Raw genomic sequence first — 21100 nt, 5'->3', positions numbered from 1 at the left:
CTTTGAGCCAAGGTACAAGTGACGAATGACACTTGAATGGCAAGTGAACAGACACACGTGTATTCCGCCCTGTTCACTTGCCCTCCACTTGCCCTCCACTCGATCAGTGATCAAGTGGAGGGCAAGTGAACAGGGAGGAATACACGTGAGTCTGTTCACTTGCCGTTCAAGTGTCATTTGTCACTTGTACCGTGGCCCTTTATTTCATTTTCTGCCCTTCTAAGAAAGAAAGAAAGAAAGAAAGAAAGAAAGAAAGAAAGAAAGAAAGAAAGAAAGAAAGAAAGAAAGAAAGAAAGAAAGAAAGAAAGAAAGAAAGAAAGAAAGAAAGAAAGAGGTGGTGTCTGGGCCAGCAAGTCGGATAGGGATGTCATTCTCCTGCTAAGGGCGGGGGATCCCCTGCTCCCACCCTCCACCCACTGCCTCTACTAACTTGGCCTGTGCGGGAGGAAAGATGGGGGAATGCCCCTCTTGGGTGGGCTCCTGGGGCAGCGAGATGACATCACCTCTGGAAGTGATGTCATTGCACCACCCCTGAGAGAGCTCTTGGGCTTCTCAGCAGGCCAATCTTGACTTCAAACGGGCTGAATCAGGCCTGTTTGGGACCCAAATCAGCCCACTGAAAAATGCGCACACACTACTGCGCCTGCATGATGACATCACTTCCTGAGGAACACCCAGGGACACCAGAAAGGTAAGCGCCAGATCCCGCGCCCTTCCGCCAGGAGGGTAGGAGGACTGGTTCTCCCTGAGGCCAGGAATGCTCCTTGCCTGGCATGGCCTCTTTGTCTCAGCATTTCCTGCAGCAAGGGTGCTCTTGCTCCATGATGCGATCCAAAGCAACGAAGCCAGGGTCCTTTCTACTACCCACCAGTGCAGTTTTACAGTTTTCACTGAGAAGTCCTACCCAGTCCAAGGTCTGCCTCTCCTCCTACCCGAGGTGGGTCTGATTAGCTCAAACCAAGTTGTGACATTCCATTCTCCATTTGTCTGCTGGGGCATACAGGCCCCACAGCACTTCTCAGAACTTCACCAGAGAGCAGGTGTGGCCACAACAGCAAAAGTCACCCCTGGCAACATATTCTCATCTAAGTAATTTTTAAAGAGACAAGTATGAGCAGAACTACAAGTGACAAAAGGCACAGGTTGGACACTTGTCTGCTTCCCTCAAGTTTTGATGGGAAATGTAGGCAGCTTGGCGGAATGTTGGACAAGTGACAGTTGAGAAGTCCATTGGACAGCAGTCAGACAGCCAAGCCGCAAGACCACGATGCCTACATTTCCCATCAAAACTTGAGGGAAGCTGACAAGTGTCCAACCTGTGCCTTTTGTCACTTGTAGTTCCGCTCAATGTCTCATGGGACAGAAATCCTCCATCTCCCACTGGCCTCCTTAACTCTCTCTAACCCTTTTTCTCTTTCTGCCATCAGCTCAACTGGTTCCTCTTCCAGGGTCCCGTGTGAGGCTGGGTTCCACTTTCTTCTTGACCTACGATGCCAGACTTCCAGCACCAGCTTATTGAGCAGGGGGATGGAAACAGAGGGAAGGAATGCCGCTGGCATCACGCCAGGATGCTTACATCATTTCTAGTAAAAACTGGATATTATACAAGCTAGCATTTTACAAAAACCATACCATTTTTGTAAATCCTAGACATCTGAAGATGTCATTTCTGGTTTTTACCAGAAGTCCTGGTGCACCAGGCCAGGCATCCAATTCTTCCTGGGGTGGCCTGGGCCGTTTCCACACGGCTTACCTTCTGCTGGAACACAGCGTCTTCCTGTGCGAAATCAGGCCAGGAAGACACTGTCATCGCGCGATTTCCCTGGGCCTTTGGTTTTCAATGTGTGTTACTTCTGTCTATCTATCCTTCCCTTTCTGGCAAAATGCATACTTTCCTATACATAGACTCTGGCCGTTTTCACACTACTCACCTTCATCCGAAACGCTGCAGAACGTCGCGAAAAAACCACGGAAGATAGCTATATTCCATGTTTTTTTCGCGATGTTCCTCAGCATTCCAGATGAAGGTGAGTAGTGTGGAAACAGCCTCTGTGAGATTTCTCCAGAGCTACCTTCTTTCATGAATTCTTTGTGCTCTTGAAGCTTCCATGCTATTTGAAGGTATTCTTCCAATTAGTTTTTCAACCCTTAGTCTTCTATTCATGTCCATATAACAACTTCTGTCCCTACGTTTAGTTTGTCAGACACCAACCTTTCACTTTAACTTACAAAGCTGGAATATCATTTGAATGCTGACACCTTCCATTAACAGATATAATGCTTATCAGCTTTCTATGGCAGCAAAGTGGTCCGCAAGCTTCATCACGGCCATTCAAAGATATCATTACTGGCTATTCACCTCAGCTTACAAAGATATTCTAGAGGTGACAAACTTAGCAGAACAATATTTCTGAAGATTCCATGACATCATCAACATTCCTTAGCACTAGGGTTGCCATCTCTGGCCTGGGAAATTCCTGGAGATTTGGGGATGCTGCCTGTGGAGAGGGAAATTTGAGTAGGGGTTTCACCTAGAATCTATGGTATACCATAGAGTTTGTCCTCCAAAGCTGCCATTTTCTCCAGCTATGTAGTGTGGATATCACTTGTAATTCTGGGAGAACTCTACATTCCACCTGGAGGTTGTCAACTCTACTTAGTGCATTATAATATTAAAAACAGAATGAAGCAAACAAAAGGAAGGATTAAGTAATATTCAAACTTCACATCGTTCCTCCAGGCCATTTCTTGTTCTCTTTAAGTGAAAGCAAATGAGGCCCCGTCCTTTATATGACTGCAAAGAATGATCCGCATTCTGTAAATATAGCCTTACCTCATTAATTAAAAACTGAAGTTGCACAACGGCAGCGCCGCTTTCATGTTGGCAGCAATAGTCAACACCCGGTCGGCCCAATCTGTTAAGAATTCAAGTCAAGGATCAGTTTGCCTAGGCTGAGAGCTGGAATGATAGCAAAGCAAAGTTTATCACAGTTTACCATTGTGGAGTTTTTGCTTATTAAGAAAAATAGCATAGAAGCAGACCCTCCAAAAGTGCAGAGGGATTGCAGCTACTGAGAAGGCAACACACACACGTATTTGGCATACTGATTGGGAGATGGAAACGGATGTATTTTTCTGCATGCGACCATTAAGGAAATGTCTTGTATGGGGAAGCAATCCTGCAGCAACTTGGAAAAGCAGGCCTAGCTGCAGTAAATAAATAAATATCTGTAGTGCTCCTGCATATTCAGGCATTTGGGGACCTAATAATGTGGAAGATTAGAGAAATTACAGGACATGAAGTCCCAACGGATTGCAAATTAAGCCTTCTCTCTGGCCGCTGGAAAGAGGCTGTCTTTTTTCTTTCTTTTTAATATTTTTACTTTTAAAGATTGACATATTTATTTATTTAAAACATTTATCCCGCACCCTTTGGACAACAGCTTAGACAGAGCCGGCGGAGATCACTCCTCAGAGGGTTTGTTAATTTCATCTTCGCCTCCCCAAAGGCTCTGTCAATTTCACTTCTTCAGTCTAAAACTGTGTGGGATGGCAACCAGAGGGCAGCGAGGAATGGAAATGGGCTGACGCTGCCTTCCACAGCCGGGCTTGGACCTGGAGAGGTTCAAATGGGCTGAAGTTTCCCTTCTGCCATTTCACAGCCCCTTCACACAGCTCCAGTGTATAGCAAAGCCTTTGCCCTGCCGCCGGCTCTGTCTTTTTAAACTACCCTTCCCGTATAACATTACATCTCCCAATTTGTGTTCTTCACGTGTCAGATGTCTCAGGTAGAGAGACTCTGAGACCCAACCCCAAGCACCAAACCTTGCAACAAAACCAGCTGCCCCTGTCTCTGTATCTAAGTGGGCAATACACGTGAAGGACCTAATAATATCAGCCATGCCATCCTGGGTTCAACCAACTGGTTCATGCTCCAGTGTGATATATATTGGTGAACTGATTAAAAAGTAAAGAAAGCTTTATTCAGGAACGAACACACTTGACAGTAAGGAGATGAGAAAGAGACCTAGCGACCTTGCTACCTGAAAGGAGTTCTCTACTGTTTCCGAGAAGAAGGGGGATATTGCCCTAAGAGTAGCAATCTGGAGAAAGACAAAGAAATGACTCTTATCAGGAAAGAAGGTGCTGACTTGACATTCCTGTCTAACCAGCCCTTGCTGCCTCGTGTAGGGTATTCATATTTTTTGTACACCAGACACTTTTTACCCAAATAATATATGCCACCATGTGTCCACAATGCCCTTCTTATCTCTACAGGTCAATTTTGGTTTTGTTTTCTTCCATTTACTGCCTGTATAATAGGTCTGCCTAGTGAAGATCTAGCCCAATCTCATCAGATCACAGAAGCCAATTAGGGTCAGCCCTTGTTAGTACTTGGATGGAAGACCTCTGAGGCAGAGGCAGGCAATGGCAAACCACCTCTGAATGTCTCTTGCCTTGAAAACCCCAGCAGAGGTTGCCATAAGTTGGCTACAACTTGAAAGCACTTTCCACCACCAGTGAGGAATCGCCATCTGGCATCTGAAGTAGGCTCTAGTCCACTAAACTTTATGCTGCAACAAAACATTGTGAATGTTTAAGGTATTACTAGGTTCATGTGCATTATTTTTGCTGGAACATGGCTACCCTTCAGATTAGGGTGTTCTACTGCTATAGCAGCATACCCCGCCCCCATGAGCAAAATGAAAAGACAGGCAGTGTCACAGCAACACAACACTCTATCCAGTTATGTATCCAGAAATGACATTTTGGTGTCACATCGATGCTCTAGGAATTTCCCAAATTGCTATGGTTTTTATTGCAGAGATACAGGGAATTCCTAGAGCATCACCATGACATCACCCTGTGTGTGTTATGTGCCGTGAAGTCGCCTCCGACCTATGGCAACCCTATGAATGAAAGTCCTCCAAAATGTTCTATCATTAATATCATTAATAGATCCTGCAGACTGGGAGACGTGGCTTCTTTGATTGAGTCAAGCCATCTCATTTTAGGTCTTCTTTTCCTACTGCCTTCTGCTTTTCCTAGAACTATTGATTTGTCCAGAGAATCTTGTCTTCTCATGATGTGACCAAAGTACAATAGCCTCAGTTTTGTCATTTTAGTTTCTAGGGAGAATTCAGGCTTGATTTGATCTAGAACCCACTTATTTGTCTTTTTGGCTGTCCATGATATCCGCAGAACTCTCCTCCAGCACCACATTTCAAATGAATCAATTTTCTTCCTGTCAACTTTCTTTATTGTCCAACTTTCACACCCATATGTAGTAATGAAAAACACCATAGTTTGGATTATTTTGATCTTGGTTCCCAGAGAGACATCTTTATCTTTATCACCCTGACTTGCCCCAAAATTTCCCCAGGGTTTCCAGTCTGCTGGAACCCTGCCTCAGATACTGATGGGTGGATCTAAGAGGATGCATGGGAGCAGAACCAGGACAGGTGGTCCAGATATATGGACTGCAGGTCATGATATCTGTTAAGTAAACATTGCTTGGTGTGTGAATCTGCCTAAAGCCAGAAAAACCAGTGATAAAGAACTTAGCCTGATCTAGTAAAAAGCAAAGTATATAAACATTGAAGTTTATCGACCGTATCTTACCTAAATAAGTGCGTAAGAAAATGAACCAAAGAAACAAGCTGTTCAGCGTAGATGGCGAAATCACGTTGTCTCGTGCATTAGCAAAGGATACATTCGAATGATACCTGTTCTTGTCCCAATAGCCAGAATCTTCTGAACCGGGTCAAAAGCTAAGGCAGTGGGCAAATATGGAAACCCGTGCCGAACTGTCTGCAAGAGGGGGAAAAGACCTCCTTGAGGCACGGCAGTGGCAGCATGCCAACGCAGAGGAATGTTTTATATTCTAATCATCTATAGCAGACAAAGATCTGGATATAAAAACAATTAACAGCCTGACAACTTTTTAAAATATCTTTTAACTGATTAACCGTCTCGCTTTTAACAGTGAACATTCACGAATATTTATAGTACTACAACACTTCAGTATTTAGGATTGCCAACCTCCATGTGGCCCCCAGAGACCTAGAATTAAAACTGAACTCCAGAGATCTGTCCCCCTGGCAAAACGGCCACTTTGGAGGATGGACTCAGGCATTAAACCATACTGAGGTCTAGGGTGGCTACTGCTGGGAGATGGGGGGCGGGGCATGGATGGATGCTGCAGTGTACACAGAATAAGTAGGGCTGCCATTGTCCCAGTAGTTGTAGGGGATGCCCCCCCCCAGCCAGTGCTTCCCACCACCACTCAGCTGGCTAAGGGAGGAAGTAGCAGGGAAATGAGAGAAGGAAAGTCAGCGTCTGGATGCACTGATGTCACTTCCTGTGCACCCAGAAGTGACATCAGTGCATTGCCAGAGACATCATTACATTTCTGGAGAGGGCCCCAGCTGCTGGTAAGTCCCCCTGCCAGTTCCCAGGCCCTGCTTGCCAACCTGAGGCGTGACTGGGGCTGCCAGGTTTAACTATAGAGCTTTGCCTGAATGCTAGAGCATCCCTAGCTATGCACTGACATCACTTCTGGTTGCATGGAGAGCGATGTCAGCATGTCGCCGGTGAAGTCATTTCATTGTCAGTGAGGGACCTCGCCACCTGTTGTGTTTTCCGTCACTGCTGGGTGCCAGCCTTGCACTCTGAGGTAGTGACACAATCCTAGGCCTGAGGCTAGGGAATGAGCAGCCTGTAGGCCTCACAGTGGTCTGTAGGCCTCACACACAAGCTTCAAGTCTGGCTGCCCATTTCCCTACAGGCCATTTTCTTCAAGCGTGACTGGAGGACTTACGTCACTCCTGGCTAGGGCTGCCAGGTCCCTCTTCCCTCCCAGTGGGAGGTGAGGGGACTTAGCACTTACCTCATGCTGGCAGTGTGTTGTCCCTCGCAAGCGGCTCCTGGCGCATGCACAATGAGTTCACTTCTGGGGTGACATCATTGCAGTGGACATGCGAGTGCTTCCGTGCTCTATGCATGGCCAGTTCAGCCCATTTGGGGCCAAAACTGGCCCCAAACGAAGTGCAGGAGTGGTCACATGGCCTGCACAATGACATCACCCCCAGCAGTGACACTGTCATGTCTGCTGGGAGCACACATCACACGTGTTCCTGGGGTGCCTGCCAGTACAATAAATACTATAAGTAACAATATGATAACAAACTCATGGATGCATATGACCAATAGTCCAAGGAAAGAATAACTTCTTTTTCTTTCTCTTGCAGAAACGCCGGAACGAGGTCTTGAGGTGACAACCACCATCACTGAAAGAGAAATAGGTAGGTGCGAGACAAACTTTCCACTTTGAAATTAATATTATCTGTGTTCTTCCTACAGGTCAGTTACTGCAAACTGGGGGCACAAAGACCCGCCCGCCCCCGCCCAACAAGCAGCCAGCCCACTTAACTCATTTTGCATAAATAACTTTCACCCTTCAAAAAGTTATTTATACGAAAGGAGTATGCGTCCTTGAATTTGTTATCATATTGTTACTTATAGTATTTATTGTATTTATTATGTGGATTGGACATATTGGAAGATATTGTATACATATATTGTAATTACTGCTATTTATATACAGGATCTCATTGGTATTTGTAGGAAATATTTATTCACTATATGCACTTGTCACTTTATAAATATATCTATAGGTGACTCATTATAATACTTTGGTAAAGGTAAAGGTAAAGCACCGAGTCATTACTGACCCATGGGGGGGACGTCGCACCACAACGTTTTCTTGGCAGACTTTTTGTTACGGGGTGGTTTGCCATTGTTTCCCCCAGTCATCTACACTTTACCCCCAGGAAACTGGGTACTTTGGTATATGAGATAATTCTCTGGTGGGTGGGATTTCCCATGTTGGGTATTGTCTCTGCCACCCAGGGGTCATTTCGTAGAAAACGAGCTGGAGGAACTCATTAGCATAACTCATTTGCATGTGCCATGCCCCTTGACATCACCAGAAGTGTGTCATTAGCATAACTGATTTGCATATACCACACCCCCTGACATCACCTATCCTGGTTGTTTTGGACCCAATCCTGGCTATTCAGGGCCGAAATTGGGCCCCAAATGGCAAAAGGGGGCTGAAAATGGCCGAAAAGGGGCCCAACATGGTCAGAATTGGGCTGCTGCTGAGTGGGAGAGTGATCCACCACCTGTCAGAGGCCCGATCCTGGCTGTTTTGGGACCAATCCTGGTTGTTTTGGGCCCGGTCCTGGCCATTTTGTGCCCACATTGGGCTGTTCCAGCCCCGATCCAGGCTAAAATGGGCCCAGAATGGCTAAAAATCAGGTGGGCGGGGCCACCTGACATGTGACTTCTTTGGAGGACTGCCGGAACTGCATTCCTGTGCGTTCCCCCTCAAAATGAGCCCTGCTGCCACCACTCACCTGACCAGTGTGGGGGGGGGAAGGCCCTGAGGAATGGGCCCAGGAGGCAAGAAAACTCCCAGTACAGCATGCAACGGGTGCGGTCCCCATGGAGCCTCCCAGAAACATGAGCGTGCAAGATCAGGAAGGTAAGTTCCAGGTTCCCTCCTCCCGTCAGGAGATTAAGGAGACCTGGCAACCCCAGGCAGAAGATCCCAGATCTCCTGTTAAAAGGATCTCAGGCAGAGCCCCTGCCTGAGACCCTAGTCTTCCTCCCCAAGGGAGGAGGCCTAATGGTTAAAGAGACCAATAGTCTGACTTCGTGAAGGCAGTACCCTTTTCAGTATACTCCCTTGGGCAAGTCGCTGTCAGTGTAATCCTAAATCCCATTCAAAGCCCGTTGACCTCAATAGCCTTAGACAGGTATAACTCCGCTTAGGATTTCATTGTAGTTCAACGGAGATGCTAAGTGAAAACACCAATAAAACTTATAAAGCAATTTGCAAATTGAAAGTGGCACGGTAATGCTCAGCTTTAAAACAGCCCTTTTCAAAGCCACTCTGCATACATCTGAGGCAAGTAGCCCCTTAAAGACCCACAAAACTACCAGGGTACATGGTTCTGAGTAGGTGCTCATACCCTGGAAATCTTGTTGGTCTTTAAGGTTGTTGGTTTTTAACTCGACACTTGCTCTTCTACTGAAGCCCAACACGGCTACCCACCTGAAACTATCCACTTACTTTGTCTCCATCGTTTTCACAACAACTCTGCCATAGAGAACATCATTATTGCCCCCTTATTACAGATAGGAGGCTGAGACAGTGTTTGAATCAAGTTCTTCCTGATTCATCATAACACAATCTTTTCGCTGCACATCTCATGGCAGCACATTCATATTCCAGAGTACATACAATTTTAACCTCATGGGCTTACAATCTACTTACTATCCTTTGTAACTTCATGAAGGCTACAAAAGACATTTGTAATGTACATGAGTACTCTAACACATATATATCGCAGACCCTGACGGAAGATTTCCAAAAACTACACCTAATTTCCAGACAATAGAGTTCAGCTCTCTCAGAAAAAAATGGCATTATACTCCTTAAGGCCTCTCTCTTCTCCAAAACCTGTTCTCCCTAGGTTCCACCCCCAAATCTCCAGTAATCATCCAACCTAGAGCTAGCAACCCTATAAAGTAGAAAAGAGCAAGAGTCTAGTAGCACCTATAAGACTAACAACTGAGCTGCGACTCACAAAAGTTCATATCTTACCACCAATTTTGTTAGTCTTATAGGTGCTACTGGACTTTTGTTCTTTTTTACTGCTACAGACAGACGAACATGGCTACCCATTTTGATCTAGCAAACCTATGAAATAAGCACGTCAGAGAGATGGTTAGGCTAAAACATTCTCCTGGCCATGCTAGTTTTTTGTGTGTGGAGGAATATTCACATGAGTCTTGTTTCCCCCACCCACCCATATGTACAATCTGAAATGGTACAGTTCAGACATAGGTTTACTGCCTCATTCTCTATTTGGGAGGAGAGATCTCAGTCTCATTATCTCAGCAATGCCCGCTCACCTTTTATGAAAGGGGAAGATGGCCATATAGCAGAACCAATTAACTGCAGGGATAAATAAGGCACATTTGTGGCAGTTGTCCCTAATTAATTAACCCTCTCACCCACGAAAGTCAAAGTCTGAGAGTCTTTCATCTTCGGCTCCCCAAAGGCTCTGTCACTCTCCCCTCTCCAGTCTAAAACTGTGTGGGATGGCAACCAGAGGGCAGCTACGAATGGAAATGGGCTGGAGCTGCCTTCCAGAGCTGGGATTAGACCTGGAGAGGTTAGAATGGGCTGAAGTTTCCCTTCTGGCATTTCACAACCCCTTCACACAGCTCCAATGTATCGCAAAGCCTTTGCCCTGCCACCGGCTCTGTCTTTTTAAACTGCCCTTCCTGGATAACATCACATCTCCTGACACATGTTCTTCACATGTCAGATGTCTCAGCTAGAGAGACTCTCGGCTGTTTGTAAGGCTACCGACAGCCTGGCGAAAAAACATTCTGTCCCTTTAAGCATGTGGAAAACAGCAACTGAAGCTTTTCGTGCCATGGAGTCCAATCCCATGACCTTCCCAGTAAGCCTTTGTTAAAGTGATGGGAGTTTTTTTCCCTCCAGGTTGATGGCAACCTTTGTGATTTGAGGTTGCTTGGAGATGGGCAGGATTTAATGGAACTATTCTTGCTCCTTTTTTACTGAGGAGTTGCTTTGTTACCTGCTCCAGGCCTTCAAGCTATAGATAAATAAACCCTCAAGATGTGTTACTGTATTTTTCTCCATTAATGTCCTAGCTGTGATTATATTGTATTATATTGTACTGCACTCGCACTGTGTAATTCACCTTGGGTCTCAGAGCCAAACTACAAGTGACGCCTTACACAGGTTGGACACTTGTCAGCTTCCCTCAAGTTTTGATGGGAAATGTAGGCGCCCTGGTTTTACAGCTTGGCTCTCCATTACAGCTGCAAGACCAGGATGCCTACATTTCCCATCAAAACTTGAGGGAAGCCGACTAGTGTCCAACCTGTGTAAGACGTCACTTGTAGTTTGGCTCTCAGTGAGAAAGGCAAACTATACAGACAGACAGACAGACAGACATAACTCCCTTTGAAACGGAGAGTCCCCAGGAATTGAAATGGATTCCTAGCCATCAGTAACTTTTGATATGTGTGTACAAAGAAATGTGTTTGCCTAGATTGCTTGCCAAGAAAATAGGAACTGCTGAACTGAAGCTGCCTGTCTGCACAGAGGATGTTTATGAGAGCCAGTTTGGTGTAGTGGTTAAGAGCACGGGACTCTAATCTGGAGAGCCGGGTTTGATTCCCCACTCCTCCACAAAGCCAGCTGGGTGACCTTGGGCGAGTCACAGTTCTCTTGAGCTCTCTTAGCCCCACCCACCTCACAGGGTGATTGTTGTGGGGTAATAATAACACTTTGTAAACCGCTCTGAGTGGGCATTAAGTTGTCCTGAAGGGCGGTATATAAATCGAATGTTATTATTATTATTATAAATAGTGGGCTATTACCTCATTCCCTTCCCCTTGGCAATTCAAACCTACACACGTGTTCAGTCAGTATCGGGCTGCCATGGAAGGACTGGAAGTGGGCAGAGACAGGGCTGGATAGGGGCAAAGTTAAGTGGAGCATCTAGTGGGCTACAGAAAGGCACCATCGAAAATGAGGCCCTTTGGAGTTCCCAAGGCAATCTGTGGCACTGCAGCCACACTCCACTCAGTGGTGTCCTCAGGGCTAGGAAACTGATTCCCTTAGTAGGGACTGGCCTTCCACAGCAGCTGCTGCTATGGTTGTCAACCTCCAGGTGAGGCCTGGAGAACTCCAAGAATGACAACTTATCTCCAGACTACAGGAATCAGTTCCCCTGAAATAAGTAGCAGCTTTGGAGGATGGACTGTACAGCATCATACCCTGCTGAGGCTCCTGCCCTCCCCAAACTCCACCCTCCCCGGATGTGCCCCAAAATCTTCAAGAATTTCCCAACCCAGGGTTGGCAACCCTCGCTGCTGCAGACCACACCAATAGCATCTTCTCCCTTCCATTTAAATTAGATTTCCCAAAATTACAACTGATTTCCAGACATCAGAGTTCAGCTCTCCCAGACACAATGGGATATACTGTTGTAAGAGAGCAATATACCATTGAAAAATATTCTGCTCCTTCTATTCATATCTGTCTCAATGTCAACAAAAGTTAAGTGGATAACGTTGTTAGCAGTCATTCCACAGTGACTTAATAACAACAACAACAACATTCAATTTATATATCGCCCTTCAGGACAACTTCAAGTCCACTCAGAGCGGTTTACAAAGAGATTATTATCCCCACAACAATCACCCTGTGAGGTGGGTGGGGCTGAGAGAGCTCTGAGAGAGCAGCGACTGACCCAAGGTCACCCAGCTGGCTTCAAGTGGAGAAGTGGGGACTCAAACCTGGCTCTCCAGATTACTGTCCTGCCGCTCTTAACCACTACACCAAACTGGCTCTATCTGAGCCACCAAACTTGCACTATCTGAAGCAGAAAGTACAGCTATGCGTGTTGTCTTATGGGAGCCATGATTTAGCAAAATAATTTAATGGTTCTTCTTGCTGAATCTGGGTAATTTGCCTAAAGAGTGAGGTCTGGGTCCTGAGCTCTGCAGATATGGGTGGGGGCGGAGAGGGAGTATTTTCAGTTTCAAATTTAGAAGGAATGGGGCAGGAAGAAGCTGGGAACTTATAGATGGGATTAGCTGTAACTGAAATCCAAAATAGACAGGAGCCAGTGACTTTTAATAAAGGGGAATGTTCCAGTTTGGAGTGGGATTGCTACACTGTGGGAGGGAATAGGCCATTTTCACACATCTTAATTGTTGCGCAAAATCGCGCAAAACTCACAGAATGTTGGAGTCTTCGTGGAGCGATTTCCCGTCATGATTCCATTTCATGGTGTGATGATGTCAGAAATCGTGCCTCGAAACAAATCATGACAGGAAATCGCACCCTGAAAACGCCATCATTCTGGGAGCTTTGAACAATTTGGCGCACTGGTTAAGATGGTGAAAATGGCCATAGTTTAAGCCTTCCAGCCTGCATGATTTTGCTAACTGCAACTGACTCCCTTGCTATTAATAGCCTTTTAAAATTAAAAAGACGGGCACAAAGTCTTTGCCTATCTTTTTAATTTCCTTTGACGATCTAATTTGGAAAACCTCTAGGAAGAACCCGGGCTTTTTTTCAGGGGGAATGCGGGGGAACGGAGTTCCGGAACCTCTTGAAAATGGTCACATGGCTGGTGGCCCCGCCCCCTGATCTCCAGACAGAGGGGAGTTGAGATTGCCCTCCCTGAGGGCAATCTCAACTCCCCTCTGTCTGGAGATCGGGGGGCGGGGCCACCAGCCATGTGACCATTTTCTCCAAGGGCAACCCACTGAGTTCCACCACCTCTTTCCCCAGAAAAAAAGCCCTGGGAAGAACTAATCAGGTTCTCTTTTTTTTTTTTGAAAAATTTTTTATTGGGTTAGAATCAAATGTTTATACATTACAATCAATTTTCCCATTTCCCACTTTCTAACCCCCTCCCTTCCCCCCCCTTTTTGTTGACTTCCAACAGTTTTCCAACCCTTTATCCCTTTTCCCTTACTCTTTATATATTCCTCTATCTAACAAATATATATTCTCCCTTTATTCTAAGCAATACTTCTTTAACTATTTTTAATGCTCTGTACCCTAACTATGAGTCCCTTTTTTCCATAATGGATAAACAATTTATCCCCTTTTTCATAATTCCATTTTCAAATATTTCTATATATCATAAACTATGTAAACCATACATTCATATAAACCAGCCAGTTTAACTTATACTCTATATGTTATTCATTCTATCTTCTTCTCTCTATTTTGGTTATATTTGTTTACATTAATATTTCTATTCCCCTTCAATCATAAATCTATATATGATATCAATCAATTTGACTCATATATACCTTCAGATGAACATATTCAGTTTGGTACATTATACAGAATCAGAAAGAAAATATTATTAGTTAGTCAATCCTTATAGTTAACACTTATAATTAGTTATTTTCTATCAATATTCTATTTATTATTCTATATATATCAATCTAATAACATAGCTGCTTAGAGATTCACTTTTACCTCTTCTCCCCCCCGGTAAAGTCACCCCCCTCTACATTTTATTGTACTTCAATAGTTCTCAAACTGCCACAGTTCTCCTCCCACCTCCCATTTCTTCTCCAAATATTGTTTCAGCTTCTCCCAGTCTGTGTTAAACTGTCCTGAGTCCAGATTTCTCAGTTTTCTTGTCATCTTATCCATTTCTGCCATATACAGCAATTTGTAAATCCAATCTTCAATAGTTGGCACTTCTTGTACTTTCCATTTTTGCGCGTACAAAAGTCTAGCTGCTGCCGTCATGTAAAATATCAACGTCCTATAATGGGCTGGAATTCCCTCCATTCCCAAGTTTAGTAGCAGGAGTTCTGGGTTCTTATTTACTTGAAATTGTAAAATCTCACTCATTTCTCTTATTATTTCCCCCCAGTACTGCCTAGCTACCTCACACGTCCACCACATATGGTAGAGGGAGCCCTTGTGCTTCCTGCATTTCCAGCATTTATTAGAAGTGTTCAAATTCCCTAGCGCAATCTTCTTTGGTGTCATGTAACTAATCAGGTTCTCATTGGCTTTGACCCTGGAGAACAGGGTTGGGGGGGCTGACACGTTGCTCTCTGAGAATCTGCTGCAGGCTAGCTGGTATGCTACCTGCTGAAGGAGTGGATTTGTCTCCATTGCTCCACCATGCTGCCCTACTTGCAAATGAATCTCACCCAATGAATACTAAACTCTTCAATATTTCCCCTGGCACTTCTCACTGTTCTAAGTAGGGGGGATGCAACGGTCACGCCCCTATTGGCTGCTCACCCATCTGATTGTAGTCCTTAGCGCAGCCAGTGACGAACATAGAAGATGTCCCATCTAGGAAGCACAAGGAGCTTTTTCTTCAAATTCCATATAGTTAGCAACACACTACCAGGAACACAGTAAAAATACCGCCCCCCCCCCCATTTTGGGCCCATGTAGATATTTTGTACCCTTACCTGGATAGCCCAGGAGAGCCAGATCTCAGAAGCTAAGCAGGGTTGGCCTTGGTTAGTAATTGGATGGGAGACCTCCAATGAAGACCAAGGTTGCAGAGGCAGGCGATGGCAAGGCACCTCTGTTAGTCTCTTGCCATGAAAGCCTCACTGGGGGGTGCCATAAGGCAACTATGACTTGAGAGCAGGATTTCATTCATTTCAGATATTTTGGATTATATTCCTTTTACTTGATTCTGCTCTCCTTGCAGCTGGTTTGTTTATTTATTTAGATATTTATACAACGCTCTTCTCCCCAACAGGGATCCACTGGGCTGAAAGTCACCCAGCAAGCTTCCCTGGCGGAGGGAGGATTTGAACCTGGGTCTCCCAGATACTAGTCTGTCCGTGTGGCGTAGAGGTTAGCGTGTCAGACCAGGATCTGGGACACCCGGCCACAGGGTTGTTCTGAGGATAACATGGGGCAGTAGAGAATGACACAAGCCCCTTTGGGTCCCATTGTGGAGAAAGGTGGAATACAAATGACATAAATATATTGAGAAATGGCTGCACCGCACCGGATCGCCTCCTGGGTGTTTGGGTGGCCATTTATGGGGAGCATGTCGACTTTGTTCAGGCAACACTGGCTCTTGCGATGGGACCTGAACACTTATACTTATTACCTTTGACCCCCATGCAGGGTCTAATAGTTAACTGAGATAAACTTTCCTTTGTAATACCAGATTGGCTTGTAGTACAAATGTAGTTCACAATACCATCAGACACATTTCTGTGAGGTACCTACTTCAAACGGCATCCGATCATTATGTGAAAACGGTTCTAGGGACTCGGACTACATAGTAAAATGGGGGTGAATAATAGAATTTAGTGTAAAATAATTTTATAAATGATCTTTTTGTACCTTAGGACATCAAATTGTACAACTTTTGTATATTTAAAAGCTCAGGAGCTTTCTGTGTAGCAGAAAGAGAACACATTCCTCCACTTTTAATGTATATGCTTGTTATAATGTCATGTAAACATATGCCCCATGTTTGTGCTTTTAATTAGTTTGTCTGAACAAACAGAAATTTTTAAAAAGGGCATACGATCTTTACCACGTCTCGTTCTGCTCTTCTCCAATAAATCACCACCATTCACAGACCTACCTCTCCTTCTGTTCACTCAATGGTTGGAAATTTAAGCCTTAGTTATTTAAAGTTGCCAACTACCTGGAGAAAAAAACGTCCTGTCCCTCTAATTAGGCTTCCAGTTGCCCATCAGTGGCGAACAATCTCCCAAGGGTTTGCCCTGTTGCCTACTGATCACTGGTGATCAGTGGGAGGTGGCAAGACCCCCGGAGATCGCCCACCACCAGCAGGCAACCCAGGAAAACATGTACCGGGCATGCTCCTAGTGGGGCACGACGACATCACTTCCTGAAGTGATGTCATCGCACCAGCCACGAGTGCGCTTCTGCACTATGCTGGGGCCAGTTTTGGCCCCAGACAGGCCAGAATTAATCCCATGTGAAACGTGGGAGCACTCCCATGGCTGGCATGATGATGTCACTTCCCAGAAGTGATGTCATATCCTTTTTCACTTCATATTCCTTTTCACTTGTGCATGCTCCTGGTGCTTGCATGATGACATCACTCATCAACACAAGTGCAAGGGGTATGTGCAAGCAAAAAAGAATATGAAGAAGGCGCAAAGTAAGTGCCCGTTCCCCTCTCCCACCGGGAGGATATAGAGACCTGGCATCCCTGCCTCTGACAGATCTTATTTACCTCCATGCCATGAAAAGCTTCAAGCTGCCCATTTCCATACATTGACTTGAGCCATCATTAAAGAGAAGGGACTTTTTTTTTCTCCAGGCTGTTGGCAACCAGGGCTTTTTTCAGCGGGAACGTGGAGGAATGGCGTTCCAGCACCTCTTAAAAATGGTCACATGGCTGGTGGCCCCGCCCCCTGATCTCCAGACAGAGGGGGGTGGCAATCTAAACTACCCTCTGTCTGGAGATCAGGGGGCGGGGCCACCAGCAATGTGACCATTTTCGCCGAGGGCAATTTAAACTTTAAAAAACTCCCCCCCCTTGTTCCTGCTGACCCAAAGTGATGTCATTCTGTGGTCCTGAGTTCCATCACTGAGTTCCACCACCTCTTTTCCCAGAAAAAGCCCTGTTGGCAACCATAGTTTTCCTCTTGTTCATGGATTTACTGGTTACTCTAACAAACCCACCAAAGGGTTTTTTGTAATATCCAATTTCTCCATTTTATTTTCCTGTCTCCCCCCCCCCCCCTTTTAAGTCTTTCCCGTGCCATCTCTCATTATATTCCCGTTCCTGGCTTCGGAGCCCCTATTTCATACTGCCTTCTTCTCCCTTTTACAGGTTTGAGGCAGCCTTCGTATGCTCAGCCGGCCTTCGTCAGTGAGCTCCAGTACACTCTGGAGACTCAGGCCGTCTTTATAATAAGGTTTCCGTTCTTTACTAATTTAAACAGAATAGGAATTACAGGAAAACATTAGGCAGTGCAGGAAATGCTCCTGTAAGAGCCGAAGCAGCAGGCTGGCGCTCCCGTGCATCAAAGCCAGAGCACGCGCATTATTTCTGCCAGCCCTTTCTTTTTTTAAAGCAGTAAATGCAGCCACACCCGTTGGGTTGTCAACTTTGGACTGGGAATTTCTGCAGCTTTGGGAGTAAAGCTAGGGGAGGGAGGACCTCAGCAGGGTCGACTTCAAAGCTGCCATCATCTCCAGGGAAGCTGATCTCCATAGTCTGGAGAGCAGTTGCAATTCTGAAAAATCCCCAGGCCACACCTGGAGGCTGGCAACCCTAAACCACCACCCTCTGAGCTGTGCCTTCTGGGAAAACTCAGCATTCCTCATGGAAATGCTCAAATTACAAAGGGAAAGAAGGTGGAGAGGGTGTAGTAACATCTTAAAGTCTCCCCTCGATTTTAGCCCCTCCGGCTGGTCTTTATAACAACACCCCCATCCCTTTCTGAGAACTGTACTAATGAGTCACATAGAGAACATTTCATTATGGGAGAAAGTCAAAAAGGATTTACCTGCACCAGTAACCCCCTTCCTCTTTGTTTTCCTTATGCTTGTGAGAGGAGGTGCCAGTAAACGAAATATTCCCCCCACATACACACAGTGTTGGGCTTACTCAACAGACTCCCTTTAAAAAGGGCATTAACTGAGAGCCAATCTACAAGTGACACCTAACACAGGTTGGACACTTGTCAGCGTCCCTCAAGTTTTGATGGGAAATGTAGGCATCCTGGTCTTGCAGCTTGGCTCTCCATTTAATTGAAGTTTACAGAGCGGCAGTCTATGGGGGGGGGAGAACATGCGGACGGGAGGGGATTGCAGGTACCAGGCTCTCACTGGGCACCCCCCTTCCCCTCTGCTGGGTGGTGGTGGTGGGTGTCTGTAAACCTCAATTAAATGGAGAGCCAAGCTTTAAGACCAGGACGCCTACATTTCCCATCAAAACTTAAGGGAAGCTGACAAGTGTCCAACCTGTGTCAGGCGTCCCTTGTAGCTTGGCTCTGAGCCTCTGCCAACCTCCAGGTGTTGCCCAGAAACCTGGAATTATAACTGATCTCCAGACTACATTTTTCAATTCCCCTTGAGAAAACGGCAGTATTAGAGCACAGTCTCTATGATATCGCATAGATGCTAGGTATGTCCTTCTTCAAATCTCCAGGAATTCCCCGGCCAGTGTTGACAACTCTTCTGAGAGTTGTTGGGGAAGAGTCTGGCCAGCAGCGGACGCTGGCGCTCTGTAAGTGTTAGCTTGCTGTGGTACTAAATGGAGGGAAAATTGGCAGTTTAAATTTTATTAAGGGAATGAACTAGAGCAGAGATTCCTTAATTACAGTATATAATATTACACAGGACCCTTAAAGAAATTATGGAGTGCGTGCACTTAACATTTCAGTGGGAAATGATGGCAGTGGAGTATGTGAGGTAAACAAGAAACGCATGTAAAATGAAATAAGTAATCCCTTTTGACTGTGTCTTGGGGTTTCAAGGAGGCTCATTCTTGGGCATAGGGAAGAAAAGGGTGGGATAATTCCACACACCCCCAGCCAGCATATCTTCCCCCTCCCTTGAGCTCATTGCATTGATTCCTGTTCTTTTGCTTCTAGCCAGGGCTTTTTTTCTGGGGAAAGAGGTGGTGGAACTCAGTGGGTTGTCCTCGGAGAAAATGGTCACATGGCTGGTGGCCCCGCCCCCTGATCTCCAGACCGAGGGGAGTTGAGATTGCCCTCCGTGCCGCCGAGTGGCGTGGAGGGCAATCTAATCTCCCCTCTGTCTGGAGATCAGGGGGCGGGGCCACCAGCCATGTGACCATTTTCAAGAGGTTCCGGAACGCCGTTCCACCGCATTCCAGCTGAAAAAAAGCCCTGCTTCTAGCTTTGCTGCTGAGTTGTTTACATGATTAAACTTCTGAAAGTCACGTGGCTGCTGCCCCCAAAGGAATTGTCATTCTGCTGGGAATGTTGCAGGCAAAGAAGAAAAAAAAGAACGGAACGAGGAAGAGGCAAAAAAATAAACACTAAAAAAGCCTTTTTAAAAAAATCTCTGTAGACAAAACATATAAAGAGGTAGGAGGCAAAGAAGGAAAATCCAGCACCAATCGAAGATGTGCACCCATCAAAGAAGGCACAGAAGCTAGCTGGGTTAATCAACATTTTATACGGCTTGCTTGAAAAGAAGTATAGGATGGTAAGACTGTAGCACATAATTACCCCCAGAGGGAGAAGCAAGAGGAGCTGCAGTATCTAGGAGATGAGGTGCTTTCAATACATTGACACTCAGGGCCAAGCTAGAAGTGACGAATGACACTTGAACAGCAAGTGAACAGACTTGCGTGTATTCCTCCCTGTTCGCTTGTGCTCCACTTGCACTCCACATGATCGAGTGGAGTGCAAGCGGAGCGCAAGTGAAAAGGGAGGAATACATGTGAGTCTGTTCACTTGCCGTTCAAGTGTCATTCGTCACTTCTAGCTTGGCTCTCAGTGTATTTGCATAGACCCCATCTGGGCATCAAGTGTCATTCTGAGACTGGCCCCTCCCCTAACTCCACCTACAGTACAGAATGGAATCTGCAGGGAGAAAAAAACAAGTTCACCATTCTAACAGTAAGCCTCCCACATATGTTCCTTTCAAATGCAAATGTGAATGGAAGATGTTTAAATCAAATCCGAATGGCAGACGGAAAGAAAAATGCATCCCACCCACCACCCACACACGGAACTAGCATTGCCAGCCTCCAGGTGGTGGCAGGAGATCTCCTGGAATTACAACTGATCTCCAGGTGACAAAGATCTTTTCCCCTGGAGAAAATGGCTGCTTTGGCAGGTGGAGTCTATGGAACTATACCCCACTATGCTCCGTTCCCTCCCCAAACCCCACCATCTCTAGGCTCTACCTACCAAATCTCCAGGAATTTCCCAGCCTGGACCTGGCAACTCTACACGGAACAGTTGCCCTCTTTTGCCCACTCATTGCTCCGATGTGGTGGGACCCCATTTAAGTTCCTTCTGCTTTGCTGCATGCAGCAGCTCCCTAGTTAATTTATCTTGTTTTTAGTTTCACAGACAGGGCCTTCATAGTCTTTTCCTACCTTTGATTCCTCAATGTACAGCAATTTCTTGCTTTTTTTAACAGCCACGTCAGGCACCATTATTCTTTTTTACTTTGTACAAGAAAAAAGAATGATGGTGTACGAGTAACTTGAGCAGGAAGACCCACAAGCAGGGCTTTTTTTCAGCTGGAACACGGTGGAACGGCGTTCCGGCACCTCTTGAAAATGGTCACATGGCTGGTGGCCCCGCCCCCTGATCTCCAGACAGAGGGGAGTTGAGATTGCCCTCCGCGCCAGTTGTCGTGGAGGGCAATCTCAACTCCCCTCTGTCTGGAGATCAGGGGGCGGGGCCACCACCCATGTGACCATTTTCTCCGAGGGCAACCCACTGAGTTCCACCACCTCTTTTCCCAGAAAAAAAGCCCTGCCCACAGGTACTGTGC

The 21100-nt window shown here is 45.9% G+C and overlaps 1 protein-coding gene across 4 annotated transcripts in view; it reads right to left on the bottom strand.

Moving 5' to 3' along the window:
* Positions 1–21100, bottom strand: part of STXBP5L (syntaxin binding protein 5L) — a 100040-nt gene that overhangs the window by 67971 nt on the left and 10969 nt on the right. For all 4 annotated transcript variants that reach the window (XM_055002687.1, XM_055002689.1, XM_055002688.1 and 1 more), the window contains exons 2-3: positions 5714–5811; positions 2834–2915 (exon numbers count right to left, since the gene is read on the bottom strand). In XM_055002687.1, the coding sequence (XP_054858662.1) occupies positions 2834–2915; positions 5714–5811 (180 nt within the window). The remainder of the gene's footprint in view (positions 1–2833; positions 2916–5713; positions 5812–21100) is intronic.

The sequence above is a fragment of the Eublepharis macularius genome, chromosome 18 (genome assembly GCF_028583425.1).
Source record: "Eublepharis macularius isolate TG4126 chromosome 18, MPM_Emac_v1.0, whole genome shotgun sequence".
Classification (NCBI taxonomy): domain Eukaryota; kingdom Metazoa; phylum Chordata; class Lepidosauria; order Squamata; family Eublepharidae; genus Eublepharis; species Eublepharis macularius.
Note: the sequence above shows the minus strand (reverse complement) of the source record. Positions and strands in the feature narration are given on the sequence as shown.